This window comes from Sinohyriopsis cumingii, unplaced genomic scaffold, assembly GCF_028554795.1.
Source record: "Sinohyriopsis cumingii isolate HCF-2022 unplaced genomic scaffold, ASM2855479v2 utg001180l, whole genome shotgun sequence".
Taxonomy (NCBI): domain Eukaryota; kingdom Metazoa; phylum Mollusca; class Bivalvia; order Unionida; family Unionidae; genus Sinohyriopsis; species Sinohyriopsis cumingii.
In genome coordinates this window covers 152,937-171,948 of record NW_028315969.1, presented here as the reverse complement: position 1 = coordinate 171,948, position 19,012 = coordinate 152,937, and the positions used below count along the sequence as shown (strand labels likewise).

The 19,012-nt window shown below is 35.2% G+C and overlaps 1 protein-coding gene across 12 annotated transcripts in view; it reads right to left on the bottom strand.

Moving 5' to 3' along the window:
- The window catches only part of LOC149772737 (rap guanine nucleotide exchange factor 6-like), a 314,757-nt gene that overhangs the window by 183,246 nt on the left and 112,499 nt on the right, over positions 1-19,012 (bottom strand). The window contains exon 1 of one of the 12 annotated variants that reach the window (XM_089947358.1): positions 8,127-8,626. The exons of the other annotated variants lie outside the window; for them this stretch is intronic. Within the exon in view, the coding sequence (XP_089803484.1) occupies positions 8,127-8,269 (143 nt within the window). The 5' untranslated portion in view covers positions 8,270-8,626. Of the gene's footprint in view, positions 1-8,126; positions 8,627-19,012 lie in introns of those variants that run through there. 12 annotated transcript variants of the gene reach the window in all.

Here is a 19,012-nt window from a genome sequence, read left to right as displayed (position 1 = left end):
AGATGACCATTTAACTAAGCAAGCTTATTTAGCATTGTAAGAGTCCGATCCAATATAAACCATTTCTACAACTTTATATAATACTGATATTATTTACGTTACTACAGTCTGATCAAGGTTATTTTACAAGAAGTATCATCAAATATTTATAGACTACAGCTGATATCTGACCTCAGATCTTAATAATCTAAACAACTTATAATTTTTATCAAAACTGGATGAGAAATATAGTCTCTAGATCTTAAGGGGTAACAAGCACAGCCAATCTGAAACAAGATCATCTCATTAATATGTGCAGATCTCACTTATTATATAACCTGTATAAAACAATAATAAAAGCTTATCTGCCAACGTGGAGCAAAATCATAATGAATTTTAGTCTCCTAAGTTGTTACAAGCTCTGCCAATTAGATAAAAGATTACATAATAAATATTAAGTAGCTCTTGCTGATAATCCAGATCACCTCATTAATATGCATACATCTCACTCATAATTATATTTAAGATATTGATAACTTAATTCTAGTTTGATTAAAAAAATCATATCAGAAAGTTTCAAGAGTAGTTACAATCATATGAAAGAACACCAATATGTGTGGATCTTGCTAATCATCCAACTCATCCAAATTCCAAGTAAAATATGGCTTCCAGAGTGCAAGAAGCTCATTAATATGAGTGAATTTTAATCTTTATCTAAATCATGTGAGATACTGATACCACATTACATATTTTATCGAAACTTACTCAAAAATATCACCACTGGACTTTTCAGCCATCTTGATGATACACATATATGTATATACTCAAACCTTCAAGAGTGAACAAATTCTGATCAGAAAAAATGGTCTCCCAAGTGGTACCAGGCAACAATTGACAAACAACAGATGACACAATGCACTGGGTCAAACAACCCAGGTGAGCTAAAAGCAGGAAACTAATTATTCTGATGAGTGATCTGTAAAATAAATATTAAGTTTTTACCAATTTACCAAATGCTGTTTTTGCACAATTTTAAATGGGGGTGGGGTGTCCTCATTACTTTCTGTTTTCAAATATCAATGGACAAGGATGTTCTCAAAACAAATTTTGTCTCTATGACATACTAGTCCCAATTTATCTATCTGAGATGTACAAACTGCTGTGTATAAGCAAGGACTGTATATATGATTTAACTGTTTCAAATTTTTTAGTTTTGTACATAGTTGTTTTAAAAAAAAAAATCCACATTTCAAAAAATGTTCTGCTTCTGCAGTCTAAAAATGAAATAAAAGCAGTCTTTACAGCATACTCACCCTAGTACCTTAACAGATACTAAAGCATTCATCATTTGTTTTAACAGATCTAGCTCTATGGTCTATGTAGTGAGAACAGGCATTTGTGTTTATGTATTAAATAATTATTTACAGGACTTGTAATTAGTTCTAGATTTTGAAAATGCTGATGAAATTAGAGACAAGATAGTAGATTAAGTGGCTCTAATTAATCTTGTATATAGTTTTAAAGGAAATAAATATTTTATGCTTGTACTCTGACAATCTTTGCCAGCCCTTACACCTAAAGTACATTTATTTAACATTTTATATTTTTGAGGCACAGGTTGAAAGCGATTGTGAGTCTGATCAGATATCTAGCAATCATTTACATGTTTTCAAATCAACTTCTGGACAGCTCATTATTGAGATATCAAAGGTTTAGTTTAGCATAAGAAACACAAATTTGTGTATCTGAAACACTCATGCCAGTTAGAGAAGTAAATTAGGATGTCTCCTGTGAAGCCCACAAGGCTGACGTGTGTGGGTGTGTAAATATGTATATATATACTAGGCAAAAATCGCAAGAAGGAGCTTTCTGAATTTGAATTTCTTGTAACAAAAAGAAACCATTAAATATGTAGCCTAAACATTTGTTTGCTGTACCTGCTAATTCCTCAATGTAGCTGTCCCCACATAACATCAACACTACAACAGCTGCCTGCTGCCATATTAACATTCAAATATAATGAAAATCATTGTAATGCTGCATTTTGTTTCTACACTACCTCAAAATCAATATGAATTTGTGCAAAATGTTTGGAGTCTAACCCAAAATTCCATGTACAATGTATCTGTATAAGGTCTGTAATATATTATCATTACATCCCATAATAAGTGTCATTAACAGCAGACAGGAAATTCCCTGCCTATTTGTAAACTAAGTTGACCCACTGCACCCACCACCTGCAAAGCAGAATGGCTTATAATGAGATGTAATGAGCTGCAGTACACTTGTTTAATGACATTTAAATCTGTTCAACTCCTTTCAAATATCAAAGTAAAACATTTGTTGTAATCATTCAAGAACTATACATAATTGCTTGTAAGTCAGTTCCAACCTCAAATTGCACAGGCCCAGATCTGCCATACCATACTGCATTGGCAGGTCTGGGTCTATACAGTTTGTTAGAAGCAATCAGTAGAAAAAAGCATATACCCTGATCTGCCAGCACTTAATGTGACATCAAATCATAGTGTACATTATTTGCATTTAGATATTAATAAGTGAGTATAGATAGTACGGTAGGTGTCTAGATCCATATCGCTAGGAAGGGAATAAGTGCTTTCCCACAGAAATGCATTCAAGTAGAGTAACTGATTTTACTGGGTACTATATATGTATATGTAAAGCAAACAATCTATGTCATAAAATCATTTTTCATTGGAAATTTGTCATGGACATAACTTCTGCTGATTACTGACATAATCGTCCCCCCTTAAAAATGTTGGATATATAATGATCTTTACTCATTTCAACTGCCTGACTTTTACCTGTAATAATCTTGACTAACAATTTTTGGTTGGGTAGGTCAATACACCATATAGGCAAATGTGTAATCTTTAATCAGAGAAGTTAGCTTCTGGAATTATTTACAGCATTACGGAAGCACTGCAATACACAAAGACAAGATTTGCCAGAAAGAAATGGAACTTTTTCTAATTTCTTATTTTCCAGGCATCCAGTAAATTTTTATGTAGTTTGAGATTTCCTCAAGGTTTTAATAGTGACATAATACAGTCAAATACATACCATTCATTTTCAGTATCCAAAGACTGATACTTGTGTAAACCTCTTCAAAAAGTCAACTGAGACTGTCACAGAAGCTGACTTGTCATTAAACTTAATTCTGCTTTTGAGTATTAAATGTTAATTGTTGAACTCTGATGCTGCAAAAATTTTGAATGATAAGATTATCTTAAAGTAAGACTTGGATTAAAACTTTTTAAAAGAGGGGTCCAACTCCAGTAGTAAAAACCTGGCTGATGGAGATAGCATGTATGAGATCCAGGTAGCATAAATGAGCCAATGCTATCCATCAGGTCTTACTCAAGAAGACAGTAATGCAATTTTTTTTTTAAACATGTGCAGCTCTCATTGTGACCTCACAGCAAGCAAATTTCGATCCTGTTTGTACTGGATCACACCTTTACGTTGACCTCATCCAGAAATGTCCATATACTTCAAATGTAATCAAAGAAACTTGCACCAAATCACTGAAATAGGCACTGAACACCTACATGACCTGTAAGACATGTACCTGAACTGTATAATAAAAATCATAGACTGATACAATGAACAGAAAAATAAAACCAATAAAGATAAAAAGAATTATGAAATAACTGCTGACAAAGGATATAATACCAACATTGCTATTTACACCACTCCCTCAATAACTCGTGCCCTGATAACTTGCGAACCAGCTTATAATGCGGGGTCAGGCGTGGATCCCATTTTTTAAACCAGAAAATACCCCAAAAGTTGATCCCTATTTGTTGAACTTGAAGAAAATTGCGATCAAAATTGGTAACGGAAACGTTGATGTATCACTCATTTTGACGTCAAAAATGGTAGATAGGACATGGAAATTGTAATCAACACTAAGAAATATCAAATTTAAAAATAGGTCATACAATTTTTTACATTTTTTTTCTAAACGACATTAATAGTACACCGCAATTAACGATATGTAAGGAAATTTCAATCAATGAAAATGTCACTTACGCCTAGTGGAGGCACTACTTTAATAAATAAACACAAATTAAATATTTTTTTATCAATTGAAATATGTGTTCTAGTCATATCTTTTAGTTCATTTTAAGTGTGATCGTCATAAATGCAATGTGTCCTCTTGTAATTAAATGGAAAATGTGTCAATCTACCGTAACAGCTATGTCTGCGAGCATTTCTCTGATAACCTAATTAAGTGCCGATCATGTTTTGATAACTGACTTTCTGAAGTATTTGTTGTATTGTTGCACTGAATTAAAAGCTGCCTCCTTTGTATTATCACGTTAATTATGTATTTTGAATCAAATAAAGGGGCTGGAATAAAAGGAAAGTTAAAAGGCATGAAAATCCTACAAACTTAAAATCTAGAGGGCCCCGTGGTATGTTGGGTGAACTCACTTCATTTGATTAATGGAACACTTTTAAATGTTGTTGTGTATGTAACATAAACTATCTTAAATTAACTGACTCTTTCATAACTGTGATCAAAGATAACAAGGCAGCCAAGCAAAATGAATACTTCGTAAAATAAAGAGCTTGATTTCACAGATAAGGACCATTGTGGACAAGCAAATTTCAGAGAATTCTTGAACTGGCACTTACAGGTATCCTCAACGATTATAAGAAGTTTCATTATTACTTCCAATGAAATCACAACATCAATACTGTACTATTCACTATACAAAAATGGAGTTTTGACATAGATGATTGTCTCACGAAATAAATGTTGCTTGTTTTTGAAGGGAAAAAAAGGAATCTTGTTTGGTGGTGTATCAAAAGTTAGTCTATATACAATACTCAGTTTTTGTATGGTGAATAGTACAGTATTGATGTTGTGATTTCATTGGAAGTAATAATGAAACTTCTTATAATATAGTTCCCTGCTCTTGGGACTCCAGATTTGGCAGGATACTATTAAACACCACTACAGGAACCAGACTCATCAAGAAAACAAAAAGCAGTAACGTAATACACAGATTTGTTTGCGCACATGTGATGGTTGTTGAAACCAGTTGGAACAATCTTTCATATGCTGGACATTTTGAAAATAAATGTTATATAAACAGAATAACGAACAACTTCATTAGAAAAAGCGCCTTATTAAAAATTATTATCAATGTGATTCTAAAATGCGGATTCGGTCAAGAAACGGCACAGTTCCCTAGCGCCACTCCCCCCCCCCACGGTTTTCTCGTTGTCAAAGCGATTTTTTTCTCAATTTTTGGAGGTCCCTCGGTAACTCGCGCCTCGCTTATAGTGCGGTCTATGTTTGTGGATCCCGTTGTGTGCAAGTTATCGAGAGAGAGGTGTTAAACCATGGACTGACCTAATGATTAGGAAGAGTACAGCCAATTTTTCGTCATGGTCTGAGAACATTAGTGGACTGATTCTACTATGGCCTGATCAATCCCAGAATCAATAAGAGTATAGCCAGACAGATGGAGTGATTAACAGAAATGATGATTACAAGATGATTTCTGTATCTCAATGCTGGACCCTAATAAATGAAGCAATATGAACTTAAAGGGTAAACTTTTTCTCAGCCTACTACAGGCATTCTAATCTTTACCTACAGATTCCACAAAGTTCCAAATGCTAGTAGATTTAAATTTTTAATAAAGAAAATTTTGCATGCTAAACTTCTACAACTGCTAATCAATGTGTACTGGTATGCCTATTGAAAAAAATGAACAATATTGACAATTCCACATTTTTAAGCGTGTGCATGTTTCTAGCCTGTGAAATTCAGGACACCAAATGCTTACTACAACATATTACTTATCTGCACAATAAATAATACTTGTTCCACATTATGCCTAAAAGTGAAGCACATTAAACAAATCTGGCTATAGATTGTGTGTGAAGAAACTTGGTGTGTGGTCATTTTAATATCACACAACAGACAAATACTTTCCAACAGTCAGAAACCTGGTACATGTATCTTTGATATCTCTCAGGAACATTTGCAGACTGTTATATGCATTCATAATTTAAGTCAGTATCTTCACAATGGGGGCCCCGAGTGGCCAAGTGGTCTAAAGCGCTCTCCATTATGGATCACTGCCATCTCACCTCTGTCTGCGCTGGTTCAAGTCTTGGATTCAGCCCATGTGGGTATGTGAGAAAGTCTGCCAGTAGCTTCTTGTGGGTCAGTGGTTCTTTGCGGGGTTTTCCTGGGTTCTTCCTCCACCATTAATACTGGCTGCCATGTATAGAATATATATCATGTGCTGAAAAATGGCATTAAACCCCACAACAACAATCTTCACATTGTACATGGGCCTGGGATACTTTCTACTACATTGTGACACTGCATCACATTCTTACTATACAAGTAGTCCCTTTTCTCTCTGAGAAACGGTTTCCTCTAATTACTCGTCTTTTCATGGAATTACAGAATCCGCATTGGGTATAATGCAGGAAAAAAAGGTCAGATTGGAAATATAGAATTAAAAACTGCAGAATGAAATTTTTTCAAAATATTTCTGTTAATAAAAACTAAGTTTTATAACATGGGACTAAAAATGTTATAATCACAAATTTAGTAATTGTAGACTTTAAGTTTTATTAAATGTTAAAGTTAAACATGAATCTTTTCAATTTTATTGTAATCAATTTTAACATAATCATGGCAGCATGCAAACTGAGTCTAATTATTGTATAATGGCTACATTCAGAAAAATCTACATGTACTCTGATTATTGTTGGTACCTGATTGTAGTCGAAAGTGGCATCTTGCAGATTTACTAATTACTGCATCATGACTTTGTTCACAAACTGACCATCCATGCATTTTTGTATAATGGCTTCATTCAGAATCTACTTTGTTGGTATCTGACTGTAGTCAATGTGGCATCATGCAGATTTAATTATGTGCAATAGCTCAATTCAGATGCTTTCATCTTCCACACATTTTGGTATAGCTCATTTCAATTTATCTGAGCATTTATTCTGATGAATTATTGCTAAAATGTATTATCTACCGTAATTGCTTTTGATGGTACACACTGTTCGATTTTTTAAATAGTGTGTGTGTGTGTGTGTGTATATATATATATATATATATATATATATATATATTAATGCTTTATTTATAGAGGGTGACTCATTAGTCAAGAACTATTCTCCCTTGATGAATTGGCAATGGGTAGAATGCTGAATCTAGTCTGCATTTTTTTCATCATTCTACCTGTTGCTGATTTTGCAATTCCACATTATGCTTTTAGTCCATGCCCTTCTAAACATCCATTCATAATGTCCCCTTGACTGTGCCATTACATATGAAAGAAACAATTATTTTATTCCAAGAAATTTTTTTAATCATCTAATCCCTATAGGTTAAAATCTTCTTTAATTACCAGACATATATAAAAGGAATGCATTTTGACATCAGTACCTTTTGTAGTACACTGCTTCTTGTATTGACTGCTCCAGTGGCCTAAGTGGTTAGAGCGTCTACCTCAGATGCAGGCTGCAGGTTCAAACTCGGCCGAGTCATACCAAAGATTTCTAAAAATGGTACTAGCAGCTACGGCGCTCAGCTTAAAGAGGTTAATGTTAGGGCTGGTTGGCCTGGTGTCAGGACATTGTGACTGGGTGGAACATGATGCTACATGTCTGTGGCATGATGCCCCAGTGCTAGGATGTCACTATAAACTGCCACACTGTAGACATGGTAGTGATACGACTTGAAAATTGTTAAAGGTACGTCAAAAATACAAATCACACAAAAATCACTTCCTGTATTTGTTCCAGAAATAATCCACCTATGCAGGTGTATGTCCAACTGTATGATTTTTATTAAAATCAAAGTGATAATGTTATCATTCTCCATAAAATTATCTTTCATTAAAAAAAATTATACAGGAGTTATGAATCCATACTGCTTCTAAACAGGTCATCGGAAAATATACAGAAAGGCACATTTTTAACTGTGTGTACCTGCTCAATTACAGCTACAGTTTTCAAGTGAAACTGTTATTTCCTAAAATACTAATTACTTGTATTCTTAATAGTACATACTAGAGATTAATGAAGTTTAAAACCTCGTACATTCAATTATAAAAATAATTATACCCATTTACCTTTCAAAAGTGACTTCCATCCTACTATATGTAAGCCCCTGGGGGCAATCACTTTCATCATTATTATATGATTCCACCACCTCCTCTTTCCCTGGGTCTAGTCCTTCTTTCTTTGAATCTTGTCCCACCAGATAAATCAACATGGCGCATTATAATCCTTTCCTCATATTTTATGTATCATTAATGCTTAAAACTTTAAAAACATCCACATGACATGGAAACCTGGCTCATTAAAACTCCAGGTTCCATTTTATGAACCTGAAGTATTCTTCCCAGCTATGCTGGCAGTGTAGATACTCACTAACTAACTAGTTAACTTACTCCCACTTATAGTCAGCTGGTCAATTGTAAACAGTGGTAGAGCAGGAGAGATAACTCTTGCAATCCGCCATCAATGTAGGTCAAGCTTAAAAGCCATATGCTATGCACATAACATGTTATAATGTGAATTAATTTAATTCTGTTGGATATAAATCAGGCATAAAAGATCCAAGTGCCAAACTTTTTTTCTTTCAATTCTGATGTAAATAACAGGTCACAACAGAAGAGCACTACATAAAGCTGTGCTCTTTTGTTACAGGATTTACAATCATAATACAGTCCAAAGTCCATAATATTAGATTGGTCCCTGCTTTCATGTAATCCATTTTCTCTATCACCTCTTTATCCCTAACTTCCAACAGGTTATGCTAATTTCCAATGTAAACCCACTAATCCAATTACATTACAGATGTATATATGGTTCCTTCTTGTCCCTTATAATTAGCACCGAGTTCACTGGCCATTTTAATTTTAGAACAGTTAGGATTGAAGTCCATTCATTCCTTAGCAGTAAATCACATGCAGAATTGGCCTTAAGCCAAGCCACATAACAACTGACAGTTTAATATTTACATGAAGTAATGATACCACAACCTGTGTCATTGACACAATTCCTAATGATACACAATTCAAGGTCTTCAGATGATGCATACATCTGAGATACATCCACAGGAAATAAAGTATATATAAAATTTAATCCAGGAGTCAATGTTATTTTTGTCTGGTTTACATGTAAAGCAGTGTGTGTGTGTGTGTCTTTCATTTGCAGGCTATTTTCTTGGCAATTTAAATACACAGTATTGCTTTCAAACCTTTTCTAAATAAAACCCCAAAATTTAAGGTTAAAAATAAAATGGAATTATTTGTTATGGGAAACAAAGATTAAAAATCTATTCCATGAAAATTATTATGTCAAACTGATCAAGCACTGAATTTTGCACGTCAATTTGCTTTCCCTGCCAGTCAGTATATTATCTTAATTTTGTCATAATGCGGCTATTTATTTATTTATAGCTATCAATATTATGTGTATTCAGCTAATGTATCTAAAGCATAAATACTTTTTTAATTACTTTGTCAAATAGGTCTCCTTTAAAAAACAAGAAATGCAGTTGTTTATTTTCACAATTCAGTCTACAATGTGGCATAAAATTGTGAGATATGCAATAATTTCTCAATAACTGCACCCAATGCATGACAATTGTGCATACTATATGCAAGCCCCCTACATCTGTTTTATCAATAATTATATTTTGGAAAATGCCTTCTTCTTTTCTAATGGAGGTAGAGAATTTCACCCCTAAATTTTTAGGTCTAGAAAATCCCCACCCCACTTTCCTATTCCCATTATAACAAAATCCTTCAGATTATGTATAATGCCTTGTAAAAATGTCATCTCTACTGTGACAGTCACATTTTAATGAAGTGACCATATGATGTAGTCAGTCATGGATGAGGTACTTATGTAGCACAGCATTTTACATCTGATTGTACCCTATTTACTTATTGAAAGTACAAGCATGATTGTCAGATTAGTATAGAACACAATCTACTGGTGCAAAGTAGCATGCTGATTATAGTTCATAATCTTTCATTCATAAAAAAAGATAAAAAAGAATAAAACCTGGTGGTATTCCTCTGAAATGATTCAGGCAAGCAAACTGAAAGTACAGTGACATGTAATGATTCACTGGTGTTAATTTTTGCTGTCCCAAGGCCACTACAATGATTGGTCTTTTGTTGCCAGGGTAAACTATGTCCCAAGGCCACTATAATGATTCCTTGGTCTTTTGTTGCCAGGGTAAACTATGTCCCAAGGCCACTATAATGATTCATTCAGCTTATTATATAATACAACTGGCTTTATTCAACGTATTTTCTTCCATATATGTATGTGTATAGATATATATACAGAGGAACATCGTTAATCCAGACACCTTGTTTCCCAGTGAATATGTCCAGATTAACGAGTTTTCCAGATAACTGAATCATGCACATTTTAATTTTATGGATGTTATCATACCAAATACATGTACATGTATATGCTAGCTATAAATGTACTATATACTCAATAATGGATGAAATGGGTGGGCTGACATGTCTGAGAACCACATGAATATGGCATCATCGACTTGATGATATTAGGAGTGGCGAGTATGGGTTAGGTCTGCTGAGTCGATAGGTACGGAAAACCATTTGTCCTTGTTTAAGCTATATATATATATATATATATATATATATATATATATATATATATATATATATATATATATATATGGCATATATCTTGAATGGTAACTTTTGGGTGAACTTCTTTGTGCTGGCAAATTTTTTTTATGCTGGCCGGTATTTCTACTAGTCTATGCTCTATGCTTGCTTGATGGTGTCACCATAATATATATAAAAAGCACAACGAATACAAACTGATATCTTGCACTTAAATGTGTTATGGTAAACTAATAAAATGCAGTCATTTTTAAAAGTCGTATTTTACAGCTGTTATAGCTGCTAATGAGCTGATAATTGATGTTCCCAATTTATTCTCTAAATAAGCCCTATACTGTCCACACCTTAAATCAATCAACTGTATTTGTAAAAGCCACAATAAACTGATTGTTACATACAATTGGTAAACAACAAAGAGGCTTAATGACATACATACTTAATTTATTAGCTATCAAAAGCATGGACGATTTGTTCCCAGAGTGTTTCATTAATTATTAACACCCCCATCGGCGACTAGCTAAATCATTGTTTATACAATCACTGGTTACAATATGGTCATGCTACTTAGTTTTTCCACACACATGATTATGATCAATTGTTGACATACCACTAGAATTTGACCAATCAGAGACGGATACACTGACACACCTCCAAATCTGCGTATGTGATTCTGTGTTATCTGACTGACTGTATTTTCATATATGATTTTTCACATTTTCTTATTTTTGGACAGATTATTTCCAGATGATCGAGACAAATTTTATAGTTATTTTACACATTGGTCCTCAATTTTGATTTCTGGATCGGAATGCAGATTTCTTGATTACTGGAGCAAATTAACATTTAGGAATTCCATTCCTGTTGAATTATGTCAGGATAGTGAGGCTTCCGGATAAACATAGGTCCTGATTAACTGAGAATCCTCTGTTTTCCAATACTACTGATGCTAAAGTTATTTCACATGCATGTCAGTGTTCACATCATAATTAAGTCACAATAATTTCTCAATTTTTGCAGCAAAGTGTGTCATTAAGCCTCTTTGTTGTTTACTAATTGTATGTAACAATGCTCCTCTCTTTTCATAACAAATTTGAAAATAAACACCCAAGTACATCAACTATATACAAATAATCCCATACATTCACTTGTCTTTTTCTCCAATGGACACAACCTGTCGATATGCCAGTTGAGCTCTTGTGGTGGCTTTGGCAAAGATTTATTTAGCCTTCCTTTTTGTCACCACTGACATTTTTGACTCAATGTGCAATAGTTTCATTTCCTTCTCAATGAGAGCCTTTTTCCTTTCAAGCTGGTGCTTGGCAACATGCAGTGCACATATTCTGACAGAAGGCTACATCTGTTCTCTCATGCAAGAAATCTTTCTTCTTACAGTAATTAAGTGCACTTTTTCCATATGCCTTCTGAGCTTCAATTTTTCTGTATACAGCTTCTTTTGTAGGTGCTGTTCCAAACTCTTCCAACCGCTGTTACCATAACTCAGATCTTTATTGCAGAGGTCACAAAATGCCAGTCCTCTAGTGTTCAGTTTTCTTACAAACTGACCAACTAAATTTCTGTCAACTTTCTGCTCCAGCAATTCCCATTTTCATACATTTTTTAAACCTTTATCCAACTTTTCGTGTCATGGTCTCTCTCAACAACACAGGACACCATATTTTGCAAGCATGCTTCTTCTGTCTGTTGCCATCAGTTTCCACTACACGAAGATTCACTGGATGAATTTAAACCTTTGACCAATCAGAATACTCTTTACGACAGTCATGTGCCAGCTAATACATGGAATGAATAATTTACAAGGGTTGTTGCAGAATGGGACCAAACAGGCCATTTTCACAAAACCGGATCAGAGATGATATAAAAAACGGACTACATCAAGAAAAATCCGATTCAAGTCAGGAGAAAAGTGGATATACACTTTAAAATGGAAAGAAATCATGTCTGCTTATATCACTGCTATTGTAAACTCATTGCATTTCTGCCCGCTAGACTGTTAGCCCCATAGGGAATAATGAAATGACATTTGTTGCAAGTACAATACTTCTACAGAAACCCTTACTTTTTATGGTATATGTAAATTTAGATTTCAATTGTTTATGCTTTACAATGTAGATATGTAAGCTGACTAACTATAACATTGTTGGCTGTCTGTTGTCAGTGTGTTTTGGAATACCAAAATAAATTAACTCATTAACCCTTGGTGCCGCGTTTATGTGGCAGGAGGTAGTAGCCTACTGCCAAGCTCTGCAGCATCAAGGTCATGTAAGATACACTAAAGTGGTTGGTATTATAGAAAGGTAAACAGATGTAGCTCTACAATGATACCAAATAATCTGGAAGTTCTAGTTACACTACAAAATACAGAGGGAAAAACCTAATTTTTTTTGACCCAATGTTTTTTCACCCAAAACTAGGAATCCGATTTTGTGATTGGATTTTAGAGATTTTGGCCTCAGATCTAAGGCAGACCAGTCTGAACTGCACACAGACAGATGAACCTTTGCAAAAAAAGTTGGATACGATGAGCATTTGGAATAAAGAGTGGGGGAAAAAAAGTAATTTAGAACTCCAACTTCTACCCTTCTGCTCATACGCAAACAAAACAGCCAATGAAAAACAATGTTTCTAACACAACTAGGCATTAGGTTAATGGGAAATCACTTGGAAGTCGTTGCATTTCAGGCAAAAATTACAAAAACCTCCAGGGTTTATTGAGTTAATGTGTCCTGACCATATAAGTGCTAACCACTTATAGAGTTGTAGGCCAAGACAGGTGAACTCTCTGTTAAGATGGTCAACAATGGAAACATAATATAACAGCATTCAATATCATAAATATTACCCCTGACAGCATATAAACAGCTAATATCATTAAACATTGTTAATTATCCACAAAAGGCCAGTCCCTTGCTTGTCAAAGCAGTACTCAGATTGAGTCATTAATGTATCACACTAGTAGCATGTACTGTATTTGGAACTAGGTGACTGCTGAGCTAAGTCAGCTAGTACCAAACACAGTACTCCTCAGCCTGTCCACACTGGTTTCATAACAATAAGACAGATCAGAGATATAGTTAAGAGGGGTTGTGGGGTCAACAACACTTTAAAAACATGACAGGTGACAGTATACCATGGAAATAAAACTTATGTGCCCTTTCCCAAGGACACACCAAGGCAACCAACTCGAACTGGCCTGGATGGGTATTGAACCCCAGGATTAAAAGTACAAATCATTCTATCAAACAATTGTTTATAATTTATCATTTGTAAAAAAAAAGCAGCCTATAAATCTAAGAATTTCACATCATTACCTGTAGAAAAATTAGTTACTTCAAAGCAGAAGTATGGACTTGACCCATTCTAGTTCATAGAATACATTATATCATTGATCTGCCTATAAAAAGTGTTCAAAGCAAAGTCAAAAACAAGCCTTTGAATTTGTGATCTATAAAGCATAGACATCTAAATATGTACATAAAAGGTCACTAGAAGGTATATAAAGTGTATGTGTGAAAAGTAAAGCAATGAAACTTTAGTATCATACAACTTACATCATAACAAGTATACGTGTATCTGATTTTTTAATTAATGTGGGCAATATGCATGGATTCGATTTGGTTTGTAAAAGAAAGTGGAATGAGAAAAGATCACCTATTTCAAGGCATGTTTGCACACAGGTGTGTGTGTGTGTGTGTGTGTGTGTTCAAAATGACATCAGCCCAATACTGGTTACATGGCACCAATTAACAGTTACGATCAAAAATTGTAAATACAAAGAAATACATTGTAACCACTTCGGTGGCCTTGTGGTTAGAGCATCTGCCTCAGATGCAGGAAGTCACAGGCTTGAACACCAGCCAAGTCAAACCAAAGAATTACAAAAATGGTAGTAGCAGTTGCCTCACTTGGCACTCAGCATTAAGAGGTTAGTGTCAGGACGGGTCTGACTGGTGTCAGGATAATGTGACTGGGTGGGACATAATGCTATATGTCTGAGGCATGATGCCCCAGTGCTAGATATTACTATAAACTGCCACACTGCAGACATCATAGCAATATGACTGAAATTTTTTTAAAGCTGCTTTAAAAATCCAAATCACACCCATCATATTGCATGAAGTTCATTATTTATTTATCCATATAAGGAAAACAGTCATGTCCATCATTCTTCTTCTTTTCTGATATCAATAAGCTGACAAAGGTACTATTGAATGATGCTACAATTTTTTATTGGTGCTTTTCTTCCTTCTTCATTCAGCAGCTACAATTTTTATTGGTGCTTTTCTTCTTTCTTCATCCTGCAGAAGTTCAAATGACCAAGATATACTAAAATAACAAATTTCACAAGTTCTCAATGGCATCTATGATGGAATCTAAGGAGACCGATATGATCCTGCAAGACTTCCTGCAAGTTTACATGGGATACAATATCTGATTTTGCTTTGAGTAAATAATCAATAAATAAATAATCAATTCATCACATTTGTTATTCTGCTGTAAGAATGATGGAATGCTGGACGGCTTGAGTTTTATCACACAGACACACAAATAGGTGACTCAAGATTCCACAGGGATCTCTACGGGAAGAAAAGCCTTAGTAATGGTAGAATTCTCAATCACAACCCGAATAATTATTTACAAGGCCTGCCAGCTTGAAGCCTACATATATTTGTAAGAAGTTCTTCAAGCAAATGGGACAGATGTACACTGCTGTGAAAAAACATACATATCTTTTGACAAAGATATTAATACTTCTTCCAGCTGCTGATACTATTCTACAACTCAGACAGTTATTCTACTATTAATACAGCTATTCTACTATTTTATTCATGCCCCTCCCATTTGTTTGTACCACCTCACCAATATTAAAAACAAAAATTGTCATGGATATAGATAATTCACAAAACAAAACAATCATTTTATTCAGCAGTTTGTAATTTCTAAAATGATTGTTGCCAGGGGTCACAAGCATTAAAGCTTCTGGCGTTTCAAATTAAATGAGAATTTCTTAAGTAAAATGGTTGCCATATTTGCATGGATGAGTCTATAGTTTCATGTAAAAGATGTGATGTAGTTCACTGTCTTTGATAATCTCAATAATTCTGTTAATGTTGGAGTTACATCTCTTTGAACAAGTTTATACAAGAGTTCCTCCTTTTAAGTCATTATTTTTTTTTTTAAATATTAAAACTAGTCACTGAAAATATTGGATGCAGATAACACATTTTTTACTGAAAGGACTGTTCTGGAAACCGGAATAGGACAGTGAGCAGTCTGTCTGCATTTTGACATTGAAAGCTTCTGTTAGGTTTACAATACCAACTACTTGAGTGTTCAGGACCCCCTGGCAACAATCGGGTTAGAAATGAAACATTGATGAATGAAATGACTTAAGTTTTGTGCACTACTAAACTACTGACACTACTATTCTACTACTGAACTAGTGATACTATTCTACTACTGGCATTACCATTCTACTTCTGACACTACTAAACTTCTGACACTATTATTCTACTGATGCATTACCATTTAACAACCGATACTGCTACCATTCTACTTCTAACTCTACTAAACTACTACTACTATTCTACTTCTGACACTACTAGACTACTACAGACACTACTAGACTACTAAAGACACTACTATTCTACTACTGACATTACTATTCTACTGATGACACTACCATTCTACCACTGATACTACTTACTATTCTACTACTGACACTGCCATTCTACTTCTGACACTAATAGACTACTACGGTCACTACTAGACTACTACTGACACTACTATTCTACTCACTACCATACTGATTACACTACCATTCTACTACTGATACTAATATTCTACTACTGACACTGCTGTTCTACTTCTGACACTACAGACTACTACTGACACTACTATTCTATTACTGACACAACTATTCTACTAATGATACTACCATTCAACTAGTGATTCTGCTATTCTACTGACCTGGGATTAAAGCAACTCTTTTTGACATATGGTCTTCAAAATATTGTTTTTAGAAGCAACATGCTTATTTAAAATAACTGCACAAGAGAAAATTTTATTTTAATAAACCAAACTGAAGTACCAACACATGTAGCCTCAATTTGGATGCTTTGCACATTTTGCACTTAATGGATATGGTTTAACAAAATAAACACCATAGAGTCCAGGACTTGTTGTTGTTGTTGTTGTTGTTGTTGTAGGGTTTAATGCCATTTTTCAGCAAACGATAGGCTGTACATGGCGGCCCCGGAAAGAACCAACGACCCACAAGAAGCTACTGGCAAGCTTTCTCACATACCCACTAAAGCTGTACTGATTAATTGGCCATACTCATAATCAGGCCGATTATTAGAACAATCGGTGTAAACAAATTTCCAAAATATAAATTCAATCATAACATTCAGCTTGACATGGCTTGAATTTTAAATCAGAATTAAATAGCGGAAATTAAGGAATAAACATTTCATTTGGGGGGTTAACTGAAAGACAATATATTCTTAAAAGCAAATACTTTTTAACATGCTTGCTGTAAACTACCGCTGATTGTCTGTACACAACAAATCATCAATACTATTTTTGCACTCATCCCAATCACAGCAGCCAACCAGCCAATGGGGCCTCATGTGGCTGCTGAATTTAGCAGATAGCTAGGCAGCTAGGCAGATTAGATAGCTACCGAAACTTCCATCTACTATGAAACTATGACTCACTATAGTTAATCTGTTCTTTACCCAGTCCTGTCCAGCAATGCTGCTAATCAACGAATAGTGGTCACATGCTGAAGCAGCTGAATGTTGACAAACAAATATTATCCAGCATTGATATTGGCATGCCAGCGCCTGCGACATTACCCCTGGATACCCCAGCTGATGAGCTGCTTCAGCGTGCAACTCGCAGCATGGTGCATGCATCCATCCAGCCATGTGGACAACTTAGTAGTAACTTACTTGATTTAAAACATTGTTTCAGGAGTGCAGATCGATTGGATTATTAATACTGACTAGCGATTGTACACTATTAAATATTCTATCAAGCCTATGCATAATGTCCAACTTCGAACACTCAAGTTTAGTCTGGAATTACTTCAAATTAAATGCAGTCGACAAGTACAAAGCAAATTGCACACTTTGCAAAGCATGCATTTCCAGAGGTGGAAAGGATTCCTAAAACTATATGACATCAAATCTTGTCCATCACTTGCACTGCAAGCACATCGTTGAACATGGCCTGTTTCTGGTAGATAAAAAAGAAAATAATGCTGCGCAGTTAACCTCAGCTTCTCCAGCAACTCCTCATACTATTGACACCATGCTGGACCGAAAGCTGCCATTTGCAGAGTTCATGGCAGTAGATGTGCAACCATTTTCCCTTGTTGAAGACATTGGATTTTGAAGTCAATGGCCAAGGCAGAACTATGCTATAAAATTCCAAGTCGGAAGTACTTTTCCACATCCTTGATACCTGACATGCAAAAGGTGATACAAAGCAAGGTGCGTGATTTAGTTTCTGCCCAATCTGACCTTAGTTTGATCTCTGATGCATGGTCAGACCTATCCATCGGCATAGCCTTGTTGAATCTTACGGCAAACTGGCTGATGGAAGACTTTCAGCGAAAACAGGTGATTTTAGCAGCAACGCCTCTTGATGAGTCACACACTGGAGAATATTTGGCGAGCAAGCTGGACAAATTATGCGAGGAATACAAAATTCCAAAAACTCATATCCATGTTCTTTTGCGTGACGGAGGTGCAAACATGGTTAAAGCAATGTGTTTGGCTGAAAATTGACATCATCAGCTGTTTTGCACACACACTGCAGCTCGTTGTCATTGATGTCATTCTGTCGCAACCAGCTGTCAAAGATGGTTTGGCGATCTCGCGATCCATAGTCAGCAAGTTCTGGCACTCCATCCTGGCACAATGGCAGCTCAAAGAGCAGCAGGAAAAATTTGGTGTTACCCATAAGAAACTCATCCAGGATGTCCAGACACCCTGGAATTCTACATACAATATGTTGGTTTCATTATAGCTAATCTATATGACCTGTCTAGCCTAAAAGCCTAACAGCGGGTCTTGGTTAGCAATATTGTGGACATGTTAGGCCCATTCACAGACATTACCAAGGAAGTAAGTGGTAGCCAAACATCAGTATATGTCATACTTCCTATGCTGAAAATGCTCCATTTGTTGCTGGCTCGAGTGCATGAAGCAAGTCAAGGTATTCAGAAAATGTGCCGTGATATGTTGACGTCACTGAACACACACTTTGCTGACGTTGCCAGCAACAAGAAGCTTCTCTTGGCCACCATCTTG